Consider the following 23,448-nt stretch of genomic DNA (forward strand, 5'->3'; position numbering starts at 1 on the left):
CTTTCACCCAAAGGCCTGGAGAGTGGGCGCCTTTCATTCAGTTGGACAGCATGGACAATTTACGCATTCCCACCTCTGCCTCTTCTGCCCAAGGTGCTTTTGAAAGCAAGAACAGACAAACCGAAGATGATACTGATTGCTCCAGATTGGCCAAGGCAACACTGGTACCCACTCCTGAGGAGCCTAACACATACTCCTCCCTGGTCCCTGCCTCTAATGCCTCTTCTGCTGACTCAACACAGCTACAAAACTCTTCACAGTCAGCTGAAAACACTCAATCTCGCTGCATGGAAATTTCCTTAACACCACAACAGACCCTACTCTCCAAGGAGGTGCAGGATGTCATTTTGGAGGCCAGAAGGCCAGCTACTAGAAAAGCTTACTCCGCAAAATGGAAGCGGTTTTGCTCTTGGAATGAGAAAAGAGGCCAGGACCATAGAAACCTGAACTTGCCTCAGGTATTACAGTACCTAGCGGAGCTATTGAACAGTGGACTTTCTTTTTCTTCCATAAAAATCCATGCCTCAGCCATTTCTGCAGAATTCAACATGGATCCTCCTTTATTTTCTCACCCACTCTTACGACAGTTCCTCAGAGGGGCTAAGAATATAAGACCACCAAGGAAACAACCAATACCAGCCTGGGATCTTAATTACATACTAGAAAAATTAACATTGCCTCCTTTGAACCAGCTGCCTCAACAGATTTGCAATATTTGTCCTGGAAGACAGCCTTCCTTCTGGCCATCACTTCAGCTCGTAGGGTTTCTGAACTACAGGCCCTCATGGCGGTGCAGCCCTTTCTCATTTTCCATCAGGACAGGGTTTCCCTTCGTACCAACCCATTATTTATGCCTAAAGTGGTATCCAGGGTAGCTTTAAATCAAGCCATACACCTACCTACCTTTTACCCCAATCCTCAAAACAAAGGGGAAAGGCTGCTACACTCCTTAGACATCCATAGGCAGCTTTGTTATTATTTGGACAGAACAAAGTCCTTCAGGAAATCAGAACAACTCTTTGTGTCCTATGCTGTAGGGGCTCAAGGGAAGCCAGTTACAAAACAGACTATTTCAAAGTGGATAGGCCACTGCATACGGTTTTGTTACTTCTATCATGGGAAATCTGTTCCTACAGGTATCAGATCACACTCCACCAGGGCCACAGCTATCTCTACAGCCTTCCTCAGAGGAGTTCCTACCAAAGATATTTTGGAGGCAGCCACTTGGAGTTCTGTACATACCTTCACAAAACTCTACCATCTGCCTTTATATTCCAGAACAAGAGCAGGCTTTGTCACTGCTGTTTTGCAGGGCATTCTGGCTCAACCCAGTTCCTCTTAGTACCTACCACCCTGTGCATAGCTTTGGGACTCTACCCATCTGTGATTACTGCAGCTGTATGCACGATGAACATAGTACAGTTTTGTACCTGCCATAAATGTAGATGTTCGAGTGCTAATACAGCTGCAGTACAGGTTTCCCTCCCTCCTTCCCCACTTGGTAAAGGCATGGGGCCTAACAACCTCTTCATACTACCTGACTGGGTTATCCTGCTATGTTTTATTTGCTTGCTACCACTGATTTTGGATTATATTGCATTGCTTGTATATGTATATAAGCATTATTTAGGTATTGCCTTCCTTCTGGGGGCACCTGACATCTGGGGCAAGAAAGACTGAAGAACATGGCGTCGGCTGTGTCTTATATACTCTGGCCTCACTGACATCAGAAGAGAAAGCGACGACAACCGACGCCGGACCAAGACTTTGGAATTCGGCCGACCGAGGGACCGCCTGACGGCAGAAAACCCATCTGTGATTACTGCAGCTGTATTAGCACTCGAACATCTACATTTATGGTAGGTACAAAACTGTACTTTCCCTCTGACAGGGACTCTAGAGCATTAGACAGATGGGGGAAGAAAGTATACACATCTGCAACTTTAGCAATGAGGGCCTTAAATTGCCAGTTTCACATGCTTAAATATCAGCGATATTTAATGTCTCAATTAAAACAAAAAATGCTTCCAAATTCAGATCTTCCTTACTATAAGGGAATGCAGGATTTATTGCATGCAGCAGAACAAGTGGGGAAACGTACTTTGCAATGTGGTTTTGATTCATTAGAGGCTTCTTGTAGAGCAGCAGTTACAGGGTCTGTTATTCGAAGGCCTGCTTGGTTAAAAGACAAAGTTTACCTGATCGTTAAAGCAAAATTATTGGATGCACCTTTGCAGCAGGATGTTTTATTTGGAGTTGAGGCAGAAGAGGTATTAAAGAAAATGGAGGATAAGGCAAAATCTATGCAAACGGTGAAGGATTTCTTACAGGTTCAGCCTCCTCAGTTTAGCAGAAATTGGCCAACAAAAAATTGGTCCTTTCCAGTTAGACCTCAAAGGAGCAGATACAGACACCCAAGAGGCAGAGGTCAGCCACAAGGTTCTTACAGGCCTCAACAATGGGGTGCATCAACCCAGAAAGAAGGGGAAGACAGGCCACAACCTTATAGGAAACAGTCCCAATGACTTCCCCCTTCAGCTGCCAAGCACTTCTCTCTTGGCAGCCCCCTTGGGGGGGGAAACTAGCACTTTTTTTCTCACAATTGGCATATGATCACCCAAGACAAATGGGTTCTAAATATTGTATCTCAAGGTTGCAGGTTCCGCTTTTACACTTTGCCAAGGATAAAAGGAATGCCAAACCTGCCACCAAATCAATGGGCAGAGGCTCAAAAACAAATTACAGCACTCATGGACATGAGAGCTATTCAAAAGGTACCAACACAGGTGCAAGGACAAGGATTTTACTCAAGACTCTTTCTGGTTCCCAGAAAGGACAAAGCCTGGAGGCCCATTCTGGATTTTTCTTTAAATACATACCTGGATGTTCCAAAATTCAAAATGTTGACACTACAGCAGCTTCTTCCCATGCTGGGCAAGAAGGCTTGACTCGTAACGTTGGATCTCAAGGAGGCATACCTGCATGTCCCTATCAGACAAAATTGCAGAAGACACCTCAGATTCTTAACAGGTTCAACGCATTACCAATTCTCTGCACTGCCCTTTGGCTTGTCTACTGCGCCCAGGGTCTTCACAAAATGCCTGGCACCAGTAATTGCATTTTGCAGACAAAAGGAGATTCAAATATACCCATACTTGGACGATTGCCTTATTCAAGCAGAAAGCAAGGACATTCTTCTAAAACATCTGGCGTTTGTAAAAAGCTTGCTAATTTGCCTAGGGTACACAGTAAACGAAAAGAAGTCAAAACCAGTGCCCTCACAAGAGATAAGATTCCTGGGTGCCAGCTTAAATACAACTGCCCAGATGGCTTATCTCATGCCAGACAAACAAGGACAACTGACTCGATACTTTCAATTGATGGCAACAAAAACCCAACTCCCTGCAAGAAAAATTCTGCAGGCCTTGGGATTCATGGCATCTTGCATACTACTAATTCCATATGCCAGACTGCATATGAGGAAATTACAATGGTACCTAAAGAATGTTTGGTCTCAACACTGTCACAGTCTGGAAACAGTGATACCACTTATTCCTTGCCTACAACAAGAGTTTCGATGGTTGGCACAGGCATGTCACCTAAACAAGGGACAACCTTTCACTCAGCCCTCAGCCAGTCAGACACTAACAACAGATGCTTCAGATTATGCCTGGGGAGCACATATGGCAGGAAAATGTATTCAGGGCAAGTGGACCACAGAACTAAGGCATCTTCACATCAATCAAAAAGAGATGCTAGCTGTACAAAAGCCCTAACAGCCTTCAAGGACCTTTTACATCCAGGACAACTACTATTAAAGATGGACAACACCACAGTTATGTGGTACATAAACAAGCAAGGGGGCACTCATTCATACCCCCTCTGCAGGCAAGCCATGACCTTGTGGAATACAGCTCTAACCTTTCAAGTTCATCTGCAAGCACAATTCCTGCCAGGAGAGAAAAATACTCTGGCAGACGACTTAAGCAGAAACATCATGGATCCACACGAGTGGAAATTAAATCCACAAATATTCAGCATGGTGATAAAAATGGTGGAAGCCAGACATGCATCTGTTTGCCTCCCCACTGAATTGCCAGCTACAGAAATTCTGCACAAGGACTTGCCACACACAAGCATGGAAAGTGGATGCTCTCTCATTCAGCTGGAAAAACCTGCAACTATATGCTTTCCCACCTCTGCCTCTCCTTTCAAAGGTACTCCTAAAAGCCAGACAAGAAAAGCCAAAAATGATCCTGATTGCTCCAGACCGGCCACGCCAGCACTGGTACCCAATCTTAAAGAACTTTGCTCAGGGCCCACCATGGATTTTACCTCAGGTTCAGCACCTTCTGACTCGGCAAAACAATCGGATATTTCACAGCCAGCTCAAAACATTAAACCTGGCTGCATGGCCGATTTTTTTAATAAAACGGACTACTCTCACTAAAGCTGTGATGGATGTAATTTTGGAAGCCAGGAGGCCTAGCACCAGGAAATCCTACTCAGAAAAGTGGAAGAGATTCTGTGCCTGGAACCAGGCTCAAGGCCTTGACCCTCTTGTCTCCAGCATTCCTCAGATACTACAATATTTGACTGAGATGCTAGACAAAGGCCTATCATTTTCATCCATTAAAATACACGCCTCTGCTATCTCTGCTCATAACACATATCCACCAATTTTCTCGCATCCTTTACTTAAACAGTACCTCAGAGGGGCTAAAAACATAAGACTGCCCTGTAAAGCTCCAACTCCAACTTGGGACCTCAACTATGTCTTGGAGAAATTAACTTTACCACCTTTAGAACCAGCAAATTCAGCAGAATTAAAATATGTCTCATGGAAAACTGCTCTGCTCTTGGCAATAACTTCAGCACGGAGTTTGAGTTACAGGCACTAATGGCAGTGGAATCTTTCATCATTTTTTATCAAGACAGGGTGTCTTTAAGAACAAACCCTACTTTTATACCAAAGGTGGTATCAAGTGTGGCCCTAAACCAAACTATTCATTTGCCAACATTCTATCCAAATCCCCAGAATAAAGGGGAGAGACTTCTGCATACTTTGGACATACACAGACAGCTACGCTACTATTTGGACAAAACAAAAGCCTTCAGAAAGACTGAACAACTGTTTGCAGCATATGCTGCAGGATCACAGGGGAAAGCTATTTCAAAACAAACCATTTCCAAATGGATAGGACACTGTATACGTTTCTGCTACACACAACATGGAAAAACTGTGCCTAGCAACATCAGGTCTCATTCCACCAGAGCGATGGCCACCTCGACTGCCTACATCAGAGGAGTACCTACCAAGGATATTTTGGAAGCAGCAACTTGGAGTTCAGTGCATACCTTTACCAAGCATTACCACCTGCCTCTTTACTCAAAATCCAGAGCTGGCTTCACCACTGCAGTGTTGCAGGGCCTTATAGCCACACCGAATGCCTTTTAGCTCCAGCCTCCCAACCTCAGCTTTGGGATTCTACCCAAGTGTAATGACTGCAGCAGTGAAACACGATGAACATAGTACAGTTTTGTACCTACCATAAATGTAGATGTTAGTGTCTTCACTGCTGCAGTCCAGGTTACCCACCCTCCATCCCCACTATTTTTCTTGGGACTTATCTGTACCTCACTACCTATACAACCTATTTTGGTGTATTTGCTTGTAATTGAAAGAATTGGTTTTCATTTTTTATGTAGTTGTTGTTAGCAGTGTATATTGCCTACCTATTTAGGGGCACCTGACATCTGGGGCAAGAAAAACTGAATAAAATGGCGTCTGCTGCATCTTGTATACCCCTGGCGCACTGATGTCAGGGAGGAGGCGACAGCAACCGACGCCGGACCAAGACTTTGGAACTCTGGCTGACTGCGGGACCGCCTGACGGCAGGATAACCCAAGTGTAATGACTGCAGCAGTGAAGACACTCTTAACATCTACATTTATGGTAGGTACAAAACTGTACTTTCTGTGTTGTACAGGTGGAAACAAATTCCTCTAAGGCTGTGAGACGTTGAGCTTAAATATAGGTGGGATTTCCCTTTCTTTGATTGCAAGACAAGGAAATGAAAGTTTCGTGAAGTACAAGCAGGTTTCTGGTACCTAAACAATATTGGAACCATGTTATAAGGAGAAAAGCAGCCTAGGTTTGAGTTAAACTGTAGGAGAGGGTTGAAAGTTCTGAGAAATGTTCAGATTGCTTTCTAATTGGGTTTAACTGTGGAGTAGCACTGTTAAATACCAGTGGATTTTCATTGTGGTGTTTGAAGTTATATTTTGCATTGTATGGTGCAAGCAAAGGTCTCTCTCAGTGGGAAAGTTTAAAAATGTTATATCATTGTTTTGAGTGTTAGAATTGTCACTAAAAGTTGTAACAACAGGAAATAAGTAAGGCCAGTTTCCTTAAGAGCATATGGGTATACAGTATTGATCACTTAAGTTTTAGGGGGAAGCTCAGGATGTTTCGTCTGAGAAAAGAATTGCCTTGGTCAAAATACCTAAGCAGTCAGCGGTCAGTATGATTGTCATTGCCCAAAAAGGAATATTGGAAGCATTCACTGAAATAGCCCATGAAGTAAGTAGTTTATCTCTTCTTGAATAGTATAGAAAATGATAATTTGCTATTTATGTTATAAATTGTTTAGCTTAACTCTGTTGTACTGTTCTAGAGAAGCTTCAAGACAGTTTTGTTTGCAACACCCATCAGACTAAATATGACATAAAGAATTGCATTAGTACAGTATCCCTACAGTGTTTATTTTAATTACAAATCTGTCAAGCAGCCTGAATTTGTTTGCAACAAGTTTCTGTTGTGATTTCTTCGTGAACTAAATTACTTGTGTGAAGAAAAGTGCAAGTGTCAGGTTTGTCTTTTATGCATGTGTATTTGTTTACTTGCATTCATAGCTGGTATGGAGTATAAACATTTAATTACGTTGTTGGTCTCAATAGTAACTTTTTGCTTTTCAAGTTTTTGTTAGAATGATATTTATCAGAATAGGAGTTGATTTTGATACAAGTCTTGTATAACTTTATTTCAGTTAGTTTAGGTTCCCAAAGAATCTTTGAGTGGAAGAATTCCAACATTAGTATAAAAAGATTATGGTGACAAGAGGAATCTTTCTTTTCTTAAGATATTTATTGTGGATGGTTTCCTGCTCTTCATGGCAAGACAGGTTGAAGCAGAGTCCTGTAGAACTTTTATGGCCTGAATGAAGCTATCCAGGAAGGTATTTTTTTCAGAACTGCAGAGAGGGAAGGAATGTATACTTGTCCTAAGCATTCACTGGCATTCAGAGCAGTAAAAACATGCGCTTACCTTTGTTTGTAGTGCAGTACAAGACCAGTTGTACCACTGTTATTACCTTAGGTCTGCCTGGATTTCATGAAGCGAAATGGAAATTTTCATATCACTTAATTGATATTAAACAAAGTCTTTGAACTGAAATGTTGTTTGTCTCTCAGCTTTTCCTGGTTAGGGTCGCCACAGTGAAATTCCAGTCCGCTAATGATTGGCAGTAGATTTTCACGAACGCCGCGGTGCCGCTCGACGTCCAACCTTCAACGAAGGCACGCCCATTTACGCATGTCTTTCGAACGCCCACCCAAGAAATAACTTACTATATGTTTAATATTTAAATCTATTAATAGGCTAGGAAGGTAGTTTATAGAGACATATTTGTTGAGTTTGAGAATAGAAACTTTTTCATCTATTAAAATATTTATATACAACACAATTTTATATAAAAACAACTAAGCTTTGTCTTGTAGTATTGCATAATATTTACTACACAGATGAAGACAGATGTCTCGCTTAATATGTGCATTGCTGCACTTGACTCCTTATAAAGTATATTGTTCACGTTCTGAACCATCTGTTTTAGAATTAATTTCCTGTCATCCTCCTTATGTTAAAGATCCAAATAGTTTTGCAAAAAGTAGATTAAACTGTGTTAAATTTCACTCTTTACTCACTTTTTTTCTCTCTGACCATACACACAACATGTCATGGGAGGTGTTAGGCAATTGTTTACATGCATCTGCAAAGTTACTTTAGAGCAGCAACTTTTTTTCTTTCTGTGGTTTCACTACTACATCACCATGTGTGCTTTCTTGAAGGCACATTCCACAATACCAGTGGTTGCATCAGTGGCACTGTTTCTTAATAGCTCCACAAATAACCCTGTTTGCAGCTGTAACACAGTCAGCGTTAAGATAGCTTTGCAGAGCACTACAATTTGGACTTCACTTCCAGGTTAGTTTTTTTCCTTGCAGCCCGTTATGAGACCACTCGCATGACTTAGCTGCAGTCTGTGCCAAGAGTTTACTCACAGTGGACCTCCTGTTTATTTGATTTGAACATTGCAGATTCTCACCGTAATGACAGAGTGGAGGTTCATCATATAGAATCTGCATTATCCCTGGTCTTATTCCTTTGCTGTAAGGCTCCTCCTGTCTTTTAGTTCCTGGTTTGGTATGGACCTTTTCCTTGGTCCAAAACTCTAGAAAGTCAGTGGAGAGAGAGGAGCATTGTGAGACTGTGGAAGGTGTGGCAACTTGAGAAAGTTGTCCTTGTTAAGCTAGCTAATGCTTGGATCAATCCTGAGAGCTTATTTCCGGTGCCATGGCAAATACCTAAATTTTTTTGTAGTCCTTTGTTTTTAGTTCTCAGTTACGGTTTGCATTGTTTTAGTGGTATCTAACTTTCACACGTTGTTCAAAACTATTGTTCTGTTTTCATTTTGTTAGCCATCTTTGTCACTGCATGCTGAATTTTGTTACTCATTGTTCTACATACTGTGTCTGGGCTGGGCTGTAGCAAAGTCATTTGTTACACTGGGCAGTAACCCCATCTGCACTATTACAGTGCACACTTGTAGAAAAGTTGAAGAATAATCAAATACACTATTTCATAATACATTTCCGACTCAGAAAGTTATGGACGGACACTTGCTGCTACTTGCTGTTCTGCATTTCAGGCATGCACCATACCGAATTTATATTTGTTACCAAGTCAGTGTACCACTGTCACTCAGCCAGCTAAAATGTGAAAGGCATACGAGTAAAACAGCACCCGGTGCGTGAACACTTTTTAGTTGTAAATTCAGCCATTATGATCCAAGCAACTAAAAGAACACAGCTCACTGGAAATGTGCCAGTTAGCTTTCCCTTTAAAATGGATGGACATTGAGGGGGAAAAAAAATGTTGCAGAAACTGTGGGGACTGGGCCAGGCATTGGCAAAGAACCCCCCCCCCCAAAAAAAAGCGTTAAGGTTTTGGAACCACAGTTTTTTGTATTTTAATTGTAAATTAAATAATGACACCAGCTCAGTGCTCCCTGCTGCCACCTGGGACACAAGTGCCCCATTTGTCTCGCCCTCTCTTCATTTAAGTACTGCATTGTTAGCAAGTTAATTTGATAAAGACAGGTTGGATGTTGATTTATTGCACTTTTCTAAATTGAAATAAATTGCTATTGTTTCCTACTTGGCTCATTAATGTTTCATTTTCTTACATATTTTTATAACGTGCTGAATGTTTGACAGATTACTCATCTACTTTGCTACGTGGGAAATTTTTATCAGAACTGTTGCTTGCATTTAACACATGAAACCCTAAGAGATGGTCCTTGTTCTCATTACTAATTACTATATATATGACCCCCTCCCACCTTCGCACCATTGTTCCAATACCATTCCTCTTTGTTGAACTTAAACTAGATGCATTCTAATGCTGCTGATGTCTTCGGTCATTTTGGGTGTAGCCTTTTGGCCATTCCCTGTTTCTTGCAGCACAGTCTGTGCCGCATTTCACTGCTGTGTTAACAGTTAACCATGTGGCCCTGTCAGTATTAGTCCTCCCCAAAGCTTCCTTTGTGTTGTATTCTGTACTTGACATCTGCTGTCTGTACACTGTACAGAATTCTGTGTTCAGCAGAGCCCTCAACCACAGCATCTCAGCAGTCTGTTTTCAATCTGAACATTGGCTGGTGTAACCAGTTTCCAAAACAAAGGGTGTAAAGGTTACATAGACCAACCTCCTGTATAGGCAGCCTCCACTGAAGTTTTTGCTGAGTAGTTTTAGGTGTTACATAGTGAAGTCTCTTGCTTGGCTGGATCTTTTTTGCAGTTTTTACTGGTTGGTGTGACATAATTGTTAGTTTTCTTACGTTTTAGTTGCTTCTCCTTTGTAGATTGTTTGCTCTGAAAATCTGATGCACATGCCCATGAATGTACCACCAAAAAGGTCTTCTAACCTCTGCCCTATGAGGTCATGTGTTGCATACTGAATTCAGTTGACAGGGCAACTAGTAAGAAAGGCATTCCTAAAAAAATAAATTAAAAAAATTTGTTAGTGTTCTGCTGCTTCACTACTAAGGCCCTGCCCCTTAACCCAGATTCTTGGCATTTTTGAGTAACTTTAGTGTAGTGCCGTGCATGTTAATACATGTATAAGTGTGCGTTTGCTTGCATGTGTCTACGTGTAAAATGTGTGTGTATACATGTGTGTGTGATACATATTTATACATGTATGTGTGTGTGTGTGTGTGTGTGTGTATATATATATATATATATATATATATATATATATATATATATATATATATATATATATATTCTATAATGTATTTGCATTCATTCAAACGTGTACTAAACTTTGACATACCAAAATGTATCATTTAACATCTTCATTTTTTTTTTAAACTTTTCCTTATGGCAGACAGTTTCTTTTGATTTGAAAGGTTTTATCAGAATTTTTAAATAGCTCAACGTTTTTTGCAGGTCAGAACTTTGTCCCCTCACCCAAATCACATGCTTGCGTACACAGTAAACGAAGTATCTCCTTTTATATGTTTGGTGAAGCTAGCAAGGTTTCTCTGCATTTAATGTTTAGAATTTGTAAATCTGAGTGTGTTCTGCTGTTTGGATAGTTGTTCATTTTTTGAAGTCTGCCTTATTTTGTGCAAGCCAGTGCTGATGAGCATTTGTTCATTACATGTTGTGTACTAAACAGTAGTACAGCCCTGGTTAGACCATTTTGCTTCATATGCTGCACTGTCTCGAGTGGATGGATTCTTTACTTTGTTAAAAAATGCTAATTAGAATCCTTTTTTGTTTGGAGCATTATCTGCTACTTAGGGTTTCTGCCTGCAGATGTAAAGGATGGGTTATTGGTATTTTGTGCTGCTCTAACAGCACTGTTTTGTTTGAAGGCCTTCACTCTGGGTGAGATTTGTATAGTTATAGGAGCAGAAAAGATGAGAGGATGCTTGACAGAACTTCTGATCTGAAAAGGAGGAATTGTTTTACCAGAATGTCTCCATGTGTGGTATCTTATTTGTTGGAGGAGGAACAATGACAGAACTATTGAATAGCCTTAGTCTTCAAGTGTTGCTTGTATCTGGAAAAAAAATATGCTTCCTTTTACTTGCAGGTCCTTTATTTTCCCCCCTTGTCAGAATGTGTTCACTGAAAGCTTTTTTTTTTTTTTCTTAATTACAGCTCTGCCTATGACCATGTCAACAAGATCAGGGTTGCTATCAAGAAGATCAGTCCCTTTGAACACCAGACATACTGCCAGCGTACATTACGAGAAATTAAAATTCTGCTGCGTTTCAAACATGAAAACATTATTGGTATTAATGATATCTTGCGTGCCTCTACCATTGAATATATGAGAGATGTGTATCCTTTGTATGTCAGTTTTCAGTGAAGTGCTTCACCTTGCATTTTGTAATTTTGTATGAAATATTAGTTGCATTTTCCTGTTGAGGATGGTGGTGTACTTGAGACTTTCTTTAATTCATAGTTCTACTTATGTTTGATCTGGTATGAGACTGTTGGTCTTCAATTATAACAGAATAATGCCATGAAGAGTTAGGTTTGCTTGGCACCTGAAACTTTTTTTTTTTTAGGATACGAAGTTCCTCCCTTTTATCTGTGATGCTTCATAGTCTGTGACTTTCGTCTGCCGATCTTTTTTGCCATACTGATATGTGAATCGCATCAGAAAACTGGCTGCAGGCTACTACTGTGAATTCTGTAATAAAAACTGACCTGACTTAGTTTGATCCTTCCACGTCAGACTGTTGGACAAGTTGTTGCAGGATACAGTCAGTTCAGAGTAGGAAGTTGTTTCAGGCTAAAGCTCCTCTCCCTTTACCCTTAACACAATATGCTGTACCCTCAAGCTTTCTCACATAGGGAAACAACCAAGGCTGCTGTTGCTGTCTTACGTATTAAGAAATTTTTGAAGCTTCAGAATATTTTCCGATTTTTTTTCTACACATCTGCATTTTTCAGTTCAGGTCATGCTGCCTGTCCCAAATCTTCCTCACCAGGTTGTCTTCTGCTTTTCTACACATGTGCCCAAACCACTGTAATCTGTTCTCTTTGATCTTTTCTGCAATTGGAGCTACTTTGGCTTCTGTTATAATTTCTTGCTCCTATCACTAGGCCTGGCCTGCGTACTGTTGTATTTGCTCACCCCTTCTCTGTGTTACTGCTTTGTTTGGTGATTGTTCTGTGTTGCAGTTGCAAGTTTTTCTGCATTGCTATTCTTCAGTTGTCTAGTTTTCAGGTTTTTAAGATTCTGAAAGCAGTTTGTGTGTGCATGTTATCACACCTGTGGTAAGGATGAGCTCTGAAAAGCAAGCTGGTTTCAAGAAGTACCCTGATGCAGACATGAAATTCTATCCCAGTGTATCCTCCTAAGCCCTTTGTTTTGGTTTTGTGACCATCAGGAGTGAGTATCGGGCCGGAGTCAGTGCAGGTAAGTGCTTTGGCATCTGCTGTCTGTTTTGGCTTGGGACTGCAGTCTTACTTTCATTGCTGCCTTAGCCAACAACATCTGCGGTGTTGGAGAGAGGTTTCTCAGTGGCAGGTGGTCTGTCTTAGTGGGGGACTGGAGTTGGGGGATGTGAGATTGATGTCTGTGCTGATACTCTTGGTCTCTCTTTGGGCACCAGTTTTCTTGGTTTTCAAGCTCTGTATGAGTGTTGAAGCCAGTCTTGATCCTGAGGGGCGTTTTGGTGCTGGGTTGATTATTCAGGGTCGGTGACTGCCGAGTGATTTTTCACAGACTCCAGTTGAGACTCTTGGGAGTCCGTGGCCTCAGTTCTGACTAAATTGTTCTCAACTGTGGCACTGATGTTGTAGTCTTATATGCCTGAGCCTCCCTTGCCTTACAGCTGGCCTCCACAAGTGACTCAGATGCGTTTTTCCCTCTGGACTGTATAGGATGTTCATCGTGCATACAGCTGCAGTCATATCAGATGGGTTATCCTGCCGTCAGGCGGGTCCTTGGTCGGCCGAATTCCAAAGTCTAGGTCCGGCGTCTGTTGTCGTCGCTTCTTCCCTGACGTCAGTGCAGCAGGGGTATAAAAGAGCCAGCCGACGCCATCTTCTTCAGTCTTTCTTGCCGTGCGGTGCCCGAAGCAGTTCGCAAGTGCCGGTCTGCCAGCTCCTGAGATTTACGAAAATATTTCAGCCGAAGTCTTCTTGAAAGCTAAGTACCCCGTTGGGGAAACTTTTCTTGCCTCAGACCGATGTCAGACAAAGTCAATAATTGCATTTCATGTGGGAAGCAAATAACGCATAAGGATTTCCATTCTTTCTGTATTCCTTGCTTAGGCCCAGACCACGACGTCTCGGCCTGCCGTTTTTGTGCTAGATTCAACAAACGCACTATTAAGCGTCGCGCGGAGTTCACCCAACACTATTTTGGTAAAAAATTTAATTACATTATGTCGTCGGATACTCCGACTCCAGTTTTGAGTAAAAGACGCAAAGATAAGGACCGACAAACGAGGTCCGCGGCTTCTACTGACACCACGCTAAAGCCGACTACCGGTGCTCCGGTTCTCAGCGAGGCGCCTACGCAGCCCCTGAGTACCAATGATGCTTCTTTAGCGATGTCTTCTGTGCCCGAAGTCGCAGGCTCCTCGGCCCCCACTCTGACTACAGATACCAACGCCACTCTTGGCGGGGAAACTCAGAGTTTAGACAGGCCTGCCACCTCTCAAGGTGTCTTCAGGCCTTCCTCCTTTTCCATTAAGGCCTTCACAAAATCTAAAGCAGCCATGAAAACTAAAAGACAAGGTCCACAGAGCCCTCTCAAGGCCCCATGCCTAAAAAAACAGATGCTCAAAATGGCTGAGGATTTGATTACTTTTATCAGGGGTTCTCAACCCCCTTCAGACAAAAGGCCCAGATTGGAGGAAGACTACCCTTCCTCAGATCAAGCCTCTATTACCTCAGAACATTCTGAGGAACAGGAATATTCATATTCCCCTTTTGAAGACTCTGATGCTGAGGAGTCCATTCCCTCGGTTTCCCCCCCTGAGGACTATTCTTTTGGGGGAAACCTTACATACCTTGAGGGAACACTTTCACTGGGAAGGCCAAGATTACTCAGATTCCAAGAAAAGGCTCAGGGATTTTCTCTTGCTTCCCCAGCACAGGCCTCTGGCTATCCCTCCTGTCTTGGATATATTAGATGATGTGTACACAGAAGCCAGCCTCAACCCAGATTCTTTACCTCCAGCTCCTGTTAAACCTGACTGGTATTACCAGGTTCCTGATTCACACCAATTCCTATACAAAAGCCATGCTGCTGACCCAGAAACTATTTCTTAGGGTCCCAAGGGGAATTAAGGCCTCTACTGCCAAAAACCCATTACCTTCAGAGAGAGATTCTAGAGCTTTAGAAAGGTGGGGGAAAAAGGTGTATACCTCTGCCACTTAACCATGAGGGCATTAAACTGTCAGTTCCACATGTTAAAGTATCAGCAGTTTTTGTTATCTCAGTTGAAAAGCAAAATGACACAACCTGAGCAACCAGATTTAAAGGAGTTGCAGGATTTGTTGCATAGTGCAGAGCAAGTGGGTAAACATACCTTGCAAAGTGGTTTTGATGCTTTAGAGGCCTCGTGTAGAGCTGCTGTTACAGGGTCTGTCATACGTAGACATGCTTGGCTCAAAGAGCAAACCTTACCAGATCATGTCAAAGCTAAATTACTAGATGCACCTCTTCAAAAGGATGTATTGTTTGGTGTTAAAGCTGAGGAGGTACTAAAGAAAATGGAGGAAAAGGCAAGATCAATGCAAACGGTGAAAGATTTCCTACAGGTACAACTTCCACGTTTCAGCAGAAACTGGTCTTGAAAAAATTGGTCCTTTCCAGCCACGGACAGACCTCAAAGAGTTAGATACAGGCACCCGAGGGGTAGAGGGCAATCTCAAGGATCATTTAGAGCCAGACAATGGCAAGCACCTACACCAAGAGGTGGAGAAGATAGATCACAGTCATTCAGAAAGCAGACACAATGACTTTCCCCTTTGCATGCCAAGCAAAGCTTTAATGGCAGCACCTTTAGGCGGAAAACTGGCATTATTTTCAAAAAATTGGCATATTGTCACAAAAGACAAATGGATCCTGGACATTATAGACAGAGGCTACAGATTCCACTTTCACACCCTTCCAAAAATGAGAGGCATGCCAAACCTGCCACAAAATCAAAGGGCAGAGGCACAAAAACAAATTTCAGCTCTCATGGACATGAAAGCTATTCAAGAGGTACCTGCAAAAGAACAGGGTCAAGGTTTTTATTCCAGACTATTCCTGGTACCAAGGAAGGACAAAGATTGGAGACCTATTTTGGACCTATCCATCCTAAACACATTTACTCATACCAAAATTCAAGATGCTCACATTACAGCAGCTTCTTCCCATGTTGGGCAAGGAGTCTTGGCTGGTAACATTGGACCTCAAGGAGGCATACCTGCATGTCCCTATGAGACAAGATTGCAGAAGATACCTCAGATTTCTTGCAGGTTCAACCCATTATCAATTCTCTGCATTGCCCTTTGGCTTATCTACTGCGCCCAGAGTGTTTACGAAATGCCTGGCATCAGTAATTGCCTTTTGCAGACTTCAAGGGATACAAATATACCCATATCTGGACGACTGCCTGATCCAAGCGGACAGCAAGCACATACTTCTGAAACACCTGGCGTTCGTAATAAAATTGTTGAACTTTCTGGGATACACAGTCAACAAAAAGAAATCAAAACTAATACCCTCTCAAACAATAATTTTCCTGGGTGCCAGTTTGAATACAAACACCCAAATGGCCTACCTCACGCCAGAGAAGCAAGGGCAACTATCTCAATACTTCAGCAAAATGGCAACCTTCACCAGGCTGACTGCAAGGAAAGTCCTGCAGGCTCTGGGATTCATGGCATCTTGCATCCTGCTGATCCCATGTGCAAAGCTGCATATGACGAAACTTCAGTGGTACCTAAAAAACTTATGGTCTCAACACAGCCACAGTTTGGAAACAATTATACCACTCATTCCATGTTTTCAAAAGGAATTTCTGTGGTGGGCTCAAGCATGCCAAAGAAACTTAGGTCTCCCCTTCTGCATGCCTCAAGCAAATCAAATCATCACAACAGATGCCTCGGACTACGCCTGGGGGGCGCACATGACAGATCAGTGCATTCAGGGCAAATGGCCCCAAAAAGAGGAGCACCTACACATCAATCAAAAGGAAATGCTAGCAGTACAAAATGCTATTATGGCCTTCAAAGACCTACTGCATCCAGGCCAGCTATTGATAAGGACAGACAACACCACAGTGATGTGGTACATAAACAAACCGGGAGGAACTCATTCATACCCCCTGTGCAGACTAGCCATGTCCCTTTGGAACACGGCTCTGGAATTGCAAATCCAACTTCAAGCACAATTCCTGCCAGGGAAGGAAAACACGCTGGCAGACAACCTAAGCAGAAATATGACAGATCCACATGAATGGAAGTTGCATCCTCAAGTTTTCGCAAAGATAATTCAGGCATGGGAACAGCCGGACATAGATCTCTGCTACCCACAGAAATTACCAACTGAAAAAATTTTGTACAAGGACCTATCATCCGCAGGCCTGGAAAGTGGACGCACTTTCTTTCAATTGGACAACATTGACAGTCTATGCCTTTCCACCTCTTCCTCTGCTGCCCAAAGTTCTATTAAAAGCCAGAGCAGAGAGGCCAAACATGATTCTTATTGCTCCAGACTGGCCAAGACAACATTGGTATCCACTCCTGAAGAGCCTGACGCATTCCCCACCATGGATCCTGCCTCTAGTGCCTCTTCTGTTGTCCCAGCACAGCTACAAAACTCTACACAGTCAGCTGAAAACCCTCAATCTAGCCGCATGGAGGATTCCTTGATTTCCCAACAGACCCTCCTCTCCAAGGAGGTGCAGGATGTCATCTTGGAGGCCAGAAGGCCTTCTACTAGAAAAGCCTACTCCGCCAAATGGAAACTGTTTTGTGCCTGGAATCAGAAAAAGGGCCAGAATCCTTGGGTACTAAATTTACCTCAAATATTACAGTACCTAGCTGAGATGTTAAACAGTGGACTTTCCTTCTCCTCCATCAAGATCCATGCTTCAGCCATTTCTGCACAATACAACACTGATCCTCCTTTATTCTCTCATCCTCTCAAGACAGTTCCTCAGGGGGGCTAAGAATATAAACCCCCCCAAGGAAACCACCAGTACCTGCTTGGGACCTCAACTACATTTTAGAAAAACTGACCCTGCCTCCATTTGAGCCAGCTGCTTCAACAGAACTGCAATATTTGTCATGGAAAACAGCCTTCCTTCTGACTATCACCTCAGCACGCAGGGTTTTGGAACTACAGGCCCTCATGGCTGTGCAACCTTTCATCATTTTCCATCAGGACAGAGTTTCCTTACGAACCAACCCTTCCTTTATGCCAAAGGTAGTATCCACTGTAGCCTTGAATCAGACTATCCACTTACCTACCTTTTATCCTAACCCACAAAACAAAGGGGAAAGACTACTACATTCCTTGGACATTCACAGATAACTTCGTTATTAGTTGGACAGGACAAAGCCATTCAGAAAATAAGAGCAACTCTGTGTCCTATGCTACAGGTGCTCAAGGAAAGGCCATCTCCAAACAGACTATCTCAAAATGGATAGCCCACTGCATACGCTTTTGTTACTCATTTCATGGAAAAACTGTGCCTACAAGCATCAGATCTCACTCCACAAGGGCCACAGCTACCTCTGCAGCTTTCCTCAGGGGGGTTCCTACCAAGGACATTTTGGAAGCAGCCACTTGGAGTTCTGTGCACACTTTCTCCAAGCACCATCACCTTCCACTTTACTCTAAATCTAGAGCGGGCTTTGCCACAGCAGTCTTGCAGGGCATCCTTGCTCCTCCTAGTTCCACTTAGTGCCTGCCACCCCTTTTTAGCTTTGGGATTCTACCCATCTGTTATGACTGCAGCTGTATGCACGATGAACATAGAACAGTTTTGTACCTACCATAAATGTAGATGTTCGAGTGCTAATACAGCTGCAGTCCAGGTTTCCCTCCCTCCATCCCCTCGTGGGACAGGCCTTATGACAAACACCTCCTCATACAACCTGATTGGGGTATTCTTTTATGGTGTATTTGCTTGCAAACTACTGTTTTATGATTATATTGCGTTGCATTATTACATAAGTTTGTTTTGCCTTCCTTCTGGGGGCACCTGACATCTGGGGCAAGAAAAACTGAAGAAGATGGCGTCAGCTGGTTCTTTTATACCTGCACTGACCTAGACTTTGGAGGATAACCCATCTGTTATGACTGCAGCTGTATTAGCACTCTAACATCTACATTTATGGTAGGTACAAAACTGTACTTTTCCTACAGTGGGACAGAGAGCCACAGGGCTGATGCAGACAACCTTAGAGGTAATATGAGCACTCTTCCTCTTTTTTCCTTGGAAAAACCTCCACTAAAGGAGAAGAGAAGTATGTTAATTCCCCCGGGAGTTTCCCCAACTGGTCAGGATGAAGAATGTGCAGCAGACTCTCTACTTTCTTCCTGGCCAGTGCCAAACTGTGGAGATTTTGGAGGTGATGCAGAAATGTGGGGATCCCCTTGCCAACTCTGAAAAAGACCCTGCTGGAAACCTTCTAGCCTCCTGGATGATTCTGCCTGCCTACAAAGATGATGTTACTTGTTGCAAGGAGGCTTTACACTGTTGCAATCCTCCCTTGGGTTATCCTGCATATGTAGTGTGACTGGACAGTTCATCCTAAACTGCTGGTGGTACAAAAGATATGTTGAGCAGTGCCATCTTCAGATCTTTCCTGCTGTGCAAAAACTGTGTAGCAATAAATTTATATTTATTTTAGAAGTTCACAGAGATCGAAAAGGGAGCAGACTGGAATAATTTAACTTGACAGGAATTACACTGGCGATTTGAAGTATGAAGCAGATGGATTAACCCTTGTCCGTGGTTAACGTTTATATCAGTAGTGTTAAGAATTAAACATCACATTTTTAACTAAACTTCATACGTTGCTTTTGAACCAGGAGTACTTTATTTGTATTAAGGAATCGGTCAGTTTATTGTATTGTTCTGAAGTCTTTGCAAGTTGTAGACGAAATTGCTCAATTTGAAAAAAAAATCTGCTGGCACAAGTCAAGCGTTTCTTTCTCTTGTAAGAAACTGGGAGGGCATAAAAATTCTGTTGGCGCAAGTCAAGCATTTCTTTCTCTTGTAAGAAACTGGGAGGGCATAACCCAAGGTCAGTGGGTGCTAAACATTCTAAGAAAAGGTGAGAAGTTGCAGTTTCAAAGAACAGAGACATTCCTGATGTCCCAAAAAAATCAATAACTTTATCCTGCACTTATTCAGGTGATTTCATGGTTTGGTGCCATAGAGATGCTCCGTTTCCTAAGGGAAGTGGTCTTATAGAGCCCCAAGCTGGATCTACCTGTCTTTGGTACTTGCAGAAAAAGTAGCTTTCCAAAGCCTGTTACCACTCATCCTTGTTTATTCTTTGTTGGTCATTTTAGACCTAAAAGATGCCTGTTTTCACATTTCCATTGCTTAAAGCACAGATTTCTCAACGGGTGACAGCACTTGGAGCTACATCCTTGTCCTTTGGCTTGGCTGCTGCTTGTAGGGGCTTTAGAGTGCCTAACTGCAGTAATTGCTTATACTACAACAAGGGACATTCAGATTTACTTGCATCTAGACAACAGTGTCATTCTAATGGGATTGCTGCAGCAGATTTTCAAGGTTTTGGAGTTCGCACTGAATTCCTTCAAGAATCTGTCTTATCGGTATTAAAAAAATAAATAATTTTGCACCCAAAAAGAGTACAGGTGTGTAAAGTTTTCCCATAACAGCAGATGTCCTTCTCTTCACTTCTGCAGTATCCAAAACAGAGGGGATCTCCTGCCCAGGACAGCCTTACGCTCGGTCTGTATGCAAAAGCCTAATGAGCTTGTATGCACTGCACATTACCAGGGGAATGGTGTCTGATAAATCCTGTGAAACCGCAACAGAAGGTTGGATTTCAGAAGCCGTATCTACCAGGTTAGAAGAGGCCTCGGTAGAAGGCATGTTATCGGCTGAAGAAAGAACCGCTTGCTCGGTTTCGCCAAACAAGACACTCGTGGTTTTGTAACATGGTTTAACCAGCGGTTTCGGTCCTTTTCGCGTTTTTGGTTATTTGCGTAGTCGGAGGATCCAACGGCATAATGTAGGCAAAATCGGAGCCGAAAATCTGTTCAGCAAAGTCCGACCGACGTCTAAGCGTCCGTCTGTTAAAAGAAGCACAGGCTAGACAAGCTGCTACGTCGTGGTCTGGGCCTAAGCAATGTATGCAATAGGAGTGGAAATCTTTGAGGTATTTGTTTCCCACAAGATAAACAGTTATTAACTTTCTGTGACATCGGCTGAGGCAAGAAAGAGTCCCCAACGGGGTACTTAGCTTTATAGAAGTCTTCGAAGTAGTATTCGGTAGTAGTAATCTCTGGATCTGACCAACGCACTTGCGAACAGCTTCTGCTTGGTGCCACGCAAGAAAGACTAAGGAAAATGGCGTCGGTCGATGCCTTTATACGAATAACTGCCGCAGTGACGTCGGGTGAAGTGCGACACCAGCCGAAGCCAGACCCAGACTTTGGAATCCGGCCGACCGAAGGGCTGCCTGACGACAGGACAACCCATTTGTAAAGACTGCAGATGCATCCTTGAAGGACATCATTTATGCTCCCTGCATAGACTGTAGGGCATAAAAATGGATGTACAAACACAAGTATCTAGAACTAAATTGCCCCAGAAGAGAACAGTCTCCATAGGACAAAGTAGTCCATGTACTTTCAGAAGAAAAAAGGGGAACCCTCAGCAAGAAGGCAATCTAAAACAAAAAAATGGAACAAACGAGAAAAGTGTTGGAGGGAGGGAGCAAATACTACAACAGTGAAGAGAAGGACGTCTACTGTTATGGTAAGATTTTACACAACTGTACTATGTCCTTCTACATCACTGTTGCAGTGTCCAAAACAGAGTATATAAAAAAAAAAAAAAAAAAAAAAAATCAAGAAAAAGGAGAGTTCTCAAAAAACCAACACAAAATAGATGCAAGGCAACTTACTCGGGCCCTAGAAACCATATCCAAGTTACAATGCTGAGTAAAGGTGTGCAGTGAAGACTACGTAGCAGCTTCAAAGGAGGAATTTGTGTCCAATCCCCTGAAGAAGGCACCATAAAGAGGCAACAGCCCTAGTGGAATGAGCTATAACAGAAGTAGACAGAGATTTGCCATGAATGGAATAACAACAGGAAATGTCCTTGGATATCCAGGAGGAAATGATTTGCTTAGAAACTGCCAAATCTAATGTCCTGGGATGAAAGGAAACAAAAAGCTGATCAGACGTATGAATGACCTTAATTTTATTCAAATGCAAAGTGTGCAGGTCCGTCTCACTAGCAGACTGAGGAAAAGGGAGCTGTACGGCGGTTTACAGGACAACTCATTTACTACCCGGGGCATAAAGAAAGGATTAGTACAAAGGGGCATCCCCGTTCCTGTGAAAAGCCAAAAAAGTAGGAATGGCCATTTTGATGTGGAGCTCAGAAACCCTCCGAACAGAAGAGAGCAACAAGTTTTCCGGGTACAATGTTGCGATGAAGCCAAAACTGATAACTGAGAGCCACCTCCCAAGCCTGAAGAGACATCCTACACAGGAGGTAAGATTTCTTGCCTTTCTGCTTGTTTAAATACCACATCACTGTAATGTTGTCTCTGTACACTTCCAACGGGCCTGGAGAGAAAGTGGGGTAAAAAGCTTGAAGGGCCAGAGTCAGATTTCTCATCTCTCTGATGTGTGGTCTGACTAATGATGGGTAGGCCAGAGACCCTGAACTTTCAGGTGACCAAAAGAAGCCCCCCATCCCATGTTTGATGCATTGGTGAACAGTTCTCAAGTAGGGACTGGAGACTGAATGGGCCAGCCTGGGTTGAGTGATAACTGAATCCACAGCTAAAGACCTTTCTTTAGACTGGGAAGGAGAGGTACACTAAAATCCAGCGTGTGACAGGACTGCACCAAACTGACTTGAGGTACCATTGAAGCTTCCGCATATGCAGTTTGTCAAGAGGGAACATTTGAATAGAAGAGGTCATGAATCCCACTACCTGAAGAAACTCCAACTGGTATGGCAGTCAGAGGAAGAGGAGACTGAATGAAAGAAGGCTCTTCATCATCACCAGCTCCCTTTTTCCCATTTTTCATCATGGTGTCAGGGTATTGTTAACTGTCGCCAATTCTCTCGATTCACTTGCTGCACTCCTGCCTGACTGTCGCAGATCTTTTCACGCAATCCATCCACCTCTTTGCTGGACGTCCTCGCTTCCTCTTACTTTCTTCCTGTATGTCCCAAGTCTTCCTTACCAGGTTGTCTTCTGCTTTTCTACACATGTGCCCAAATCACCGTAGTCTGTTCTCTATCTTTTCTGCAATTGGAGCTACTTTGACTTCTGCTCTTATGTCCTCATTTCCTAGTCTGTCCCACAGTGTGCATCCTATCACCTTTCTCAGGCACTTCATTTCCATCACCTCTAGCTTCTTCAGCTGTTCTGCCTTTACTGACCAGGTTTCTGTACCATACAGTAGTACTGGTTGCATCACTGTCTTGTACACCTTACTTTTCAGCTTTTTTGGCATTCTTCTGTCATAGACTACACCTGATAACCTATGCCAGTTGGCTGCAGCCCCTCTGATTCTAGCTTTGACCTCTTCATTCAGACTACCCTTCTCCTTAACTACTACTCCCAGATACTTGAAGCCATTTACCTCTTCCACTATTTTCCCTTCTATCTCTATTCTTAGCTTCTTCCGATTTCCCCAGTTTGCTGCCATTACCGCCGTTTTTATCTGTGCTTAGTTTCATCCTATGTGCCTTCATATTTGCATTCCATTCTCCTGTCCTTTGCTAAAGTTCTAGCTCAGAGTCTGCCTGTACTGCCACATCTGCTTACAGCAGCTTTGTTGATGTTCGTATTTCACTGTTGCAGTCATTACACTTCGGTTATCCTGCTGGCAGGCGACCCAC

General features: G+C 42.9%; 1 protein-coding gene across 1 annotated transcript in view; it reads left to right on the forward strand.

Annotated features, from left to right (window-relative positions):
* MAPK3 (mitogen-activated protein kinase 3) overlaps window positions 1-23,448 on the forward strand; it is an 846,228-nt gene that overhangs the window by 220,101 nt on the left and 602,679 nt on the right. Inside the window, exon 2 of the mRNA XM_044086276.1 lies at window positions 11,513-11,695. Coding sequence (XP_043942211.1) covers window positions 11,513-11,695 — 183 coding nt within the window. The remainder of the gene's footprint in view (window positions 1-11,512; window positions 11,696-23,448) is intronic.

This window comes from Protopterus annectens, chromosome 10.part0 (genome assembly GCF_019279795.1).
Source record: "Protopterus annectens isolate FY-2018-M chromosome 10.part0, PAN1.0, whole genome shotgun sequence".
NCBI classification, from domain to species: domain Eukaryota; kingdom Metazoa; phylum Chordata; order Ceratodontiformes; family Protopteridae; genus Protopterus; species Protopterus annectens.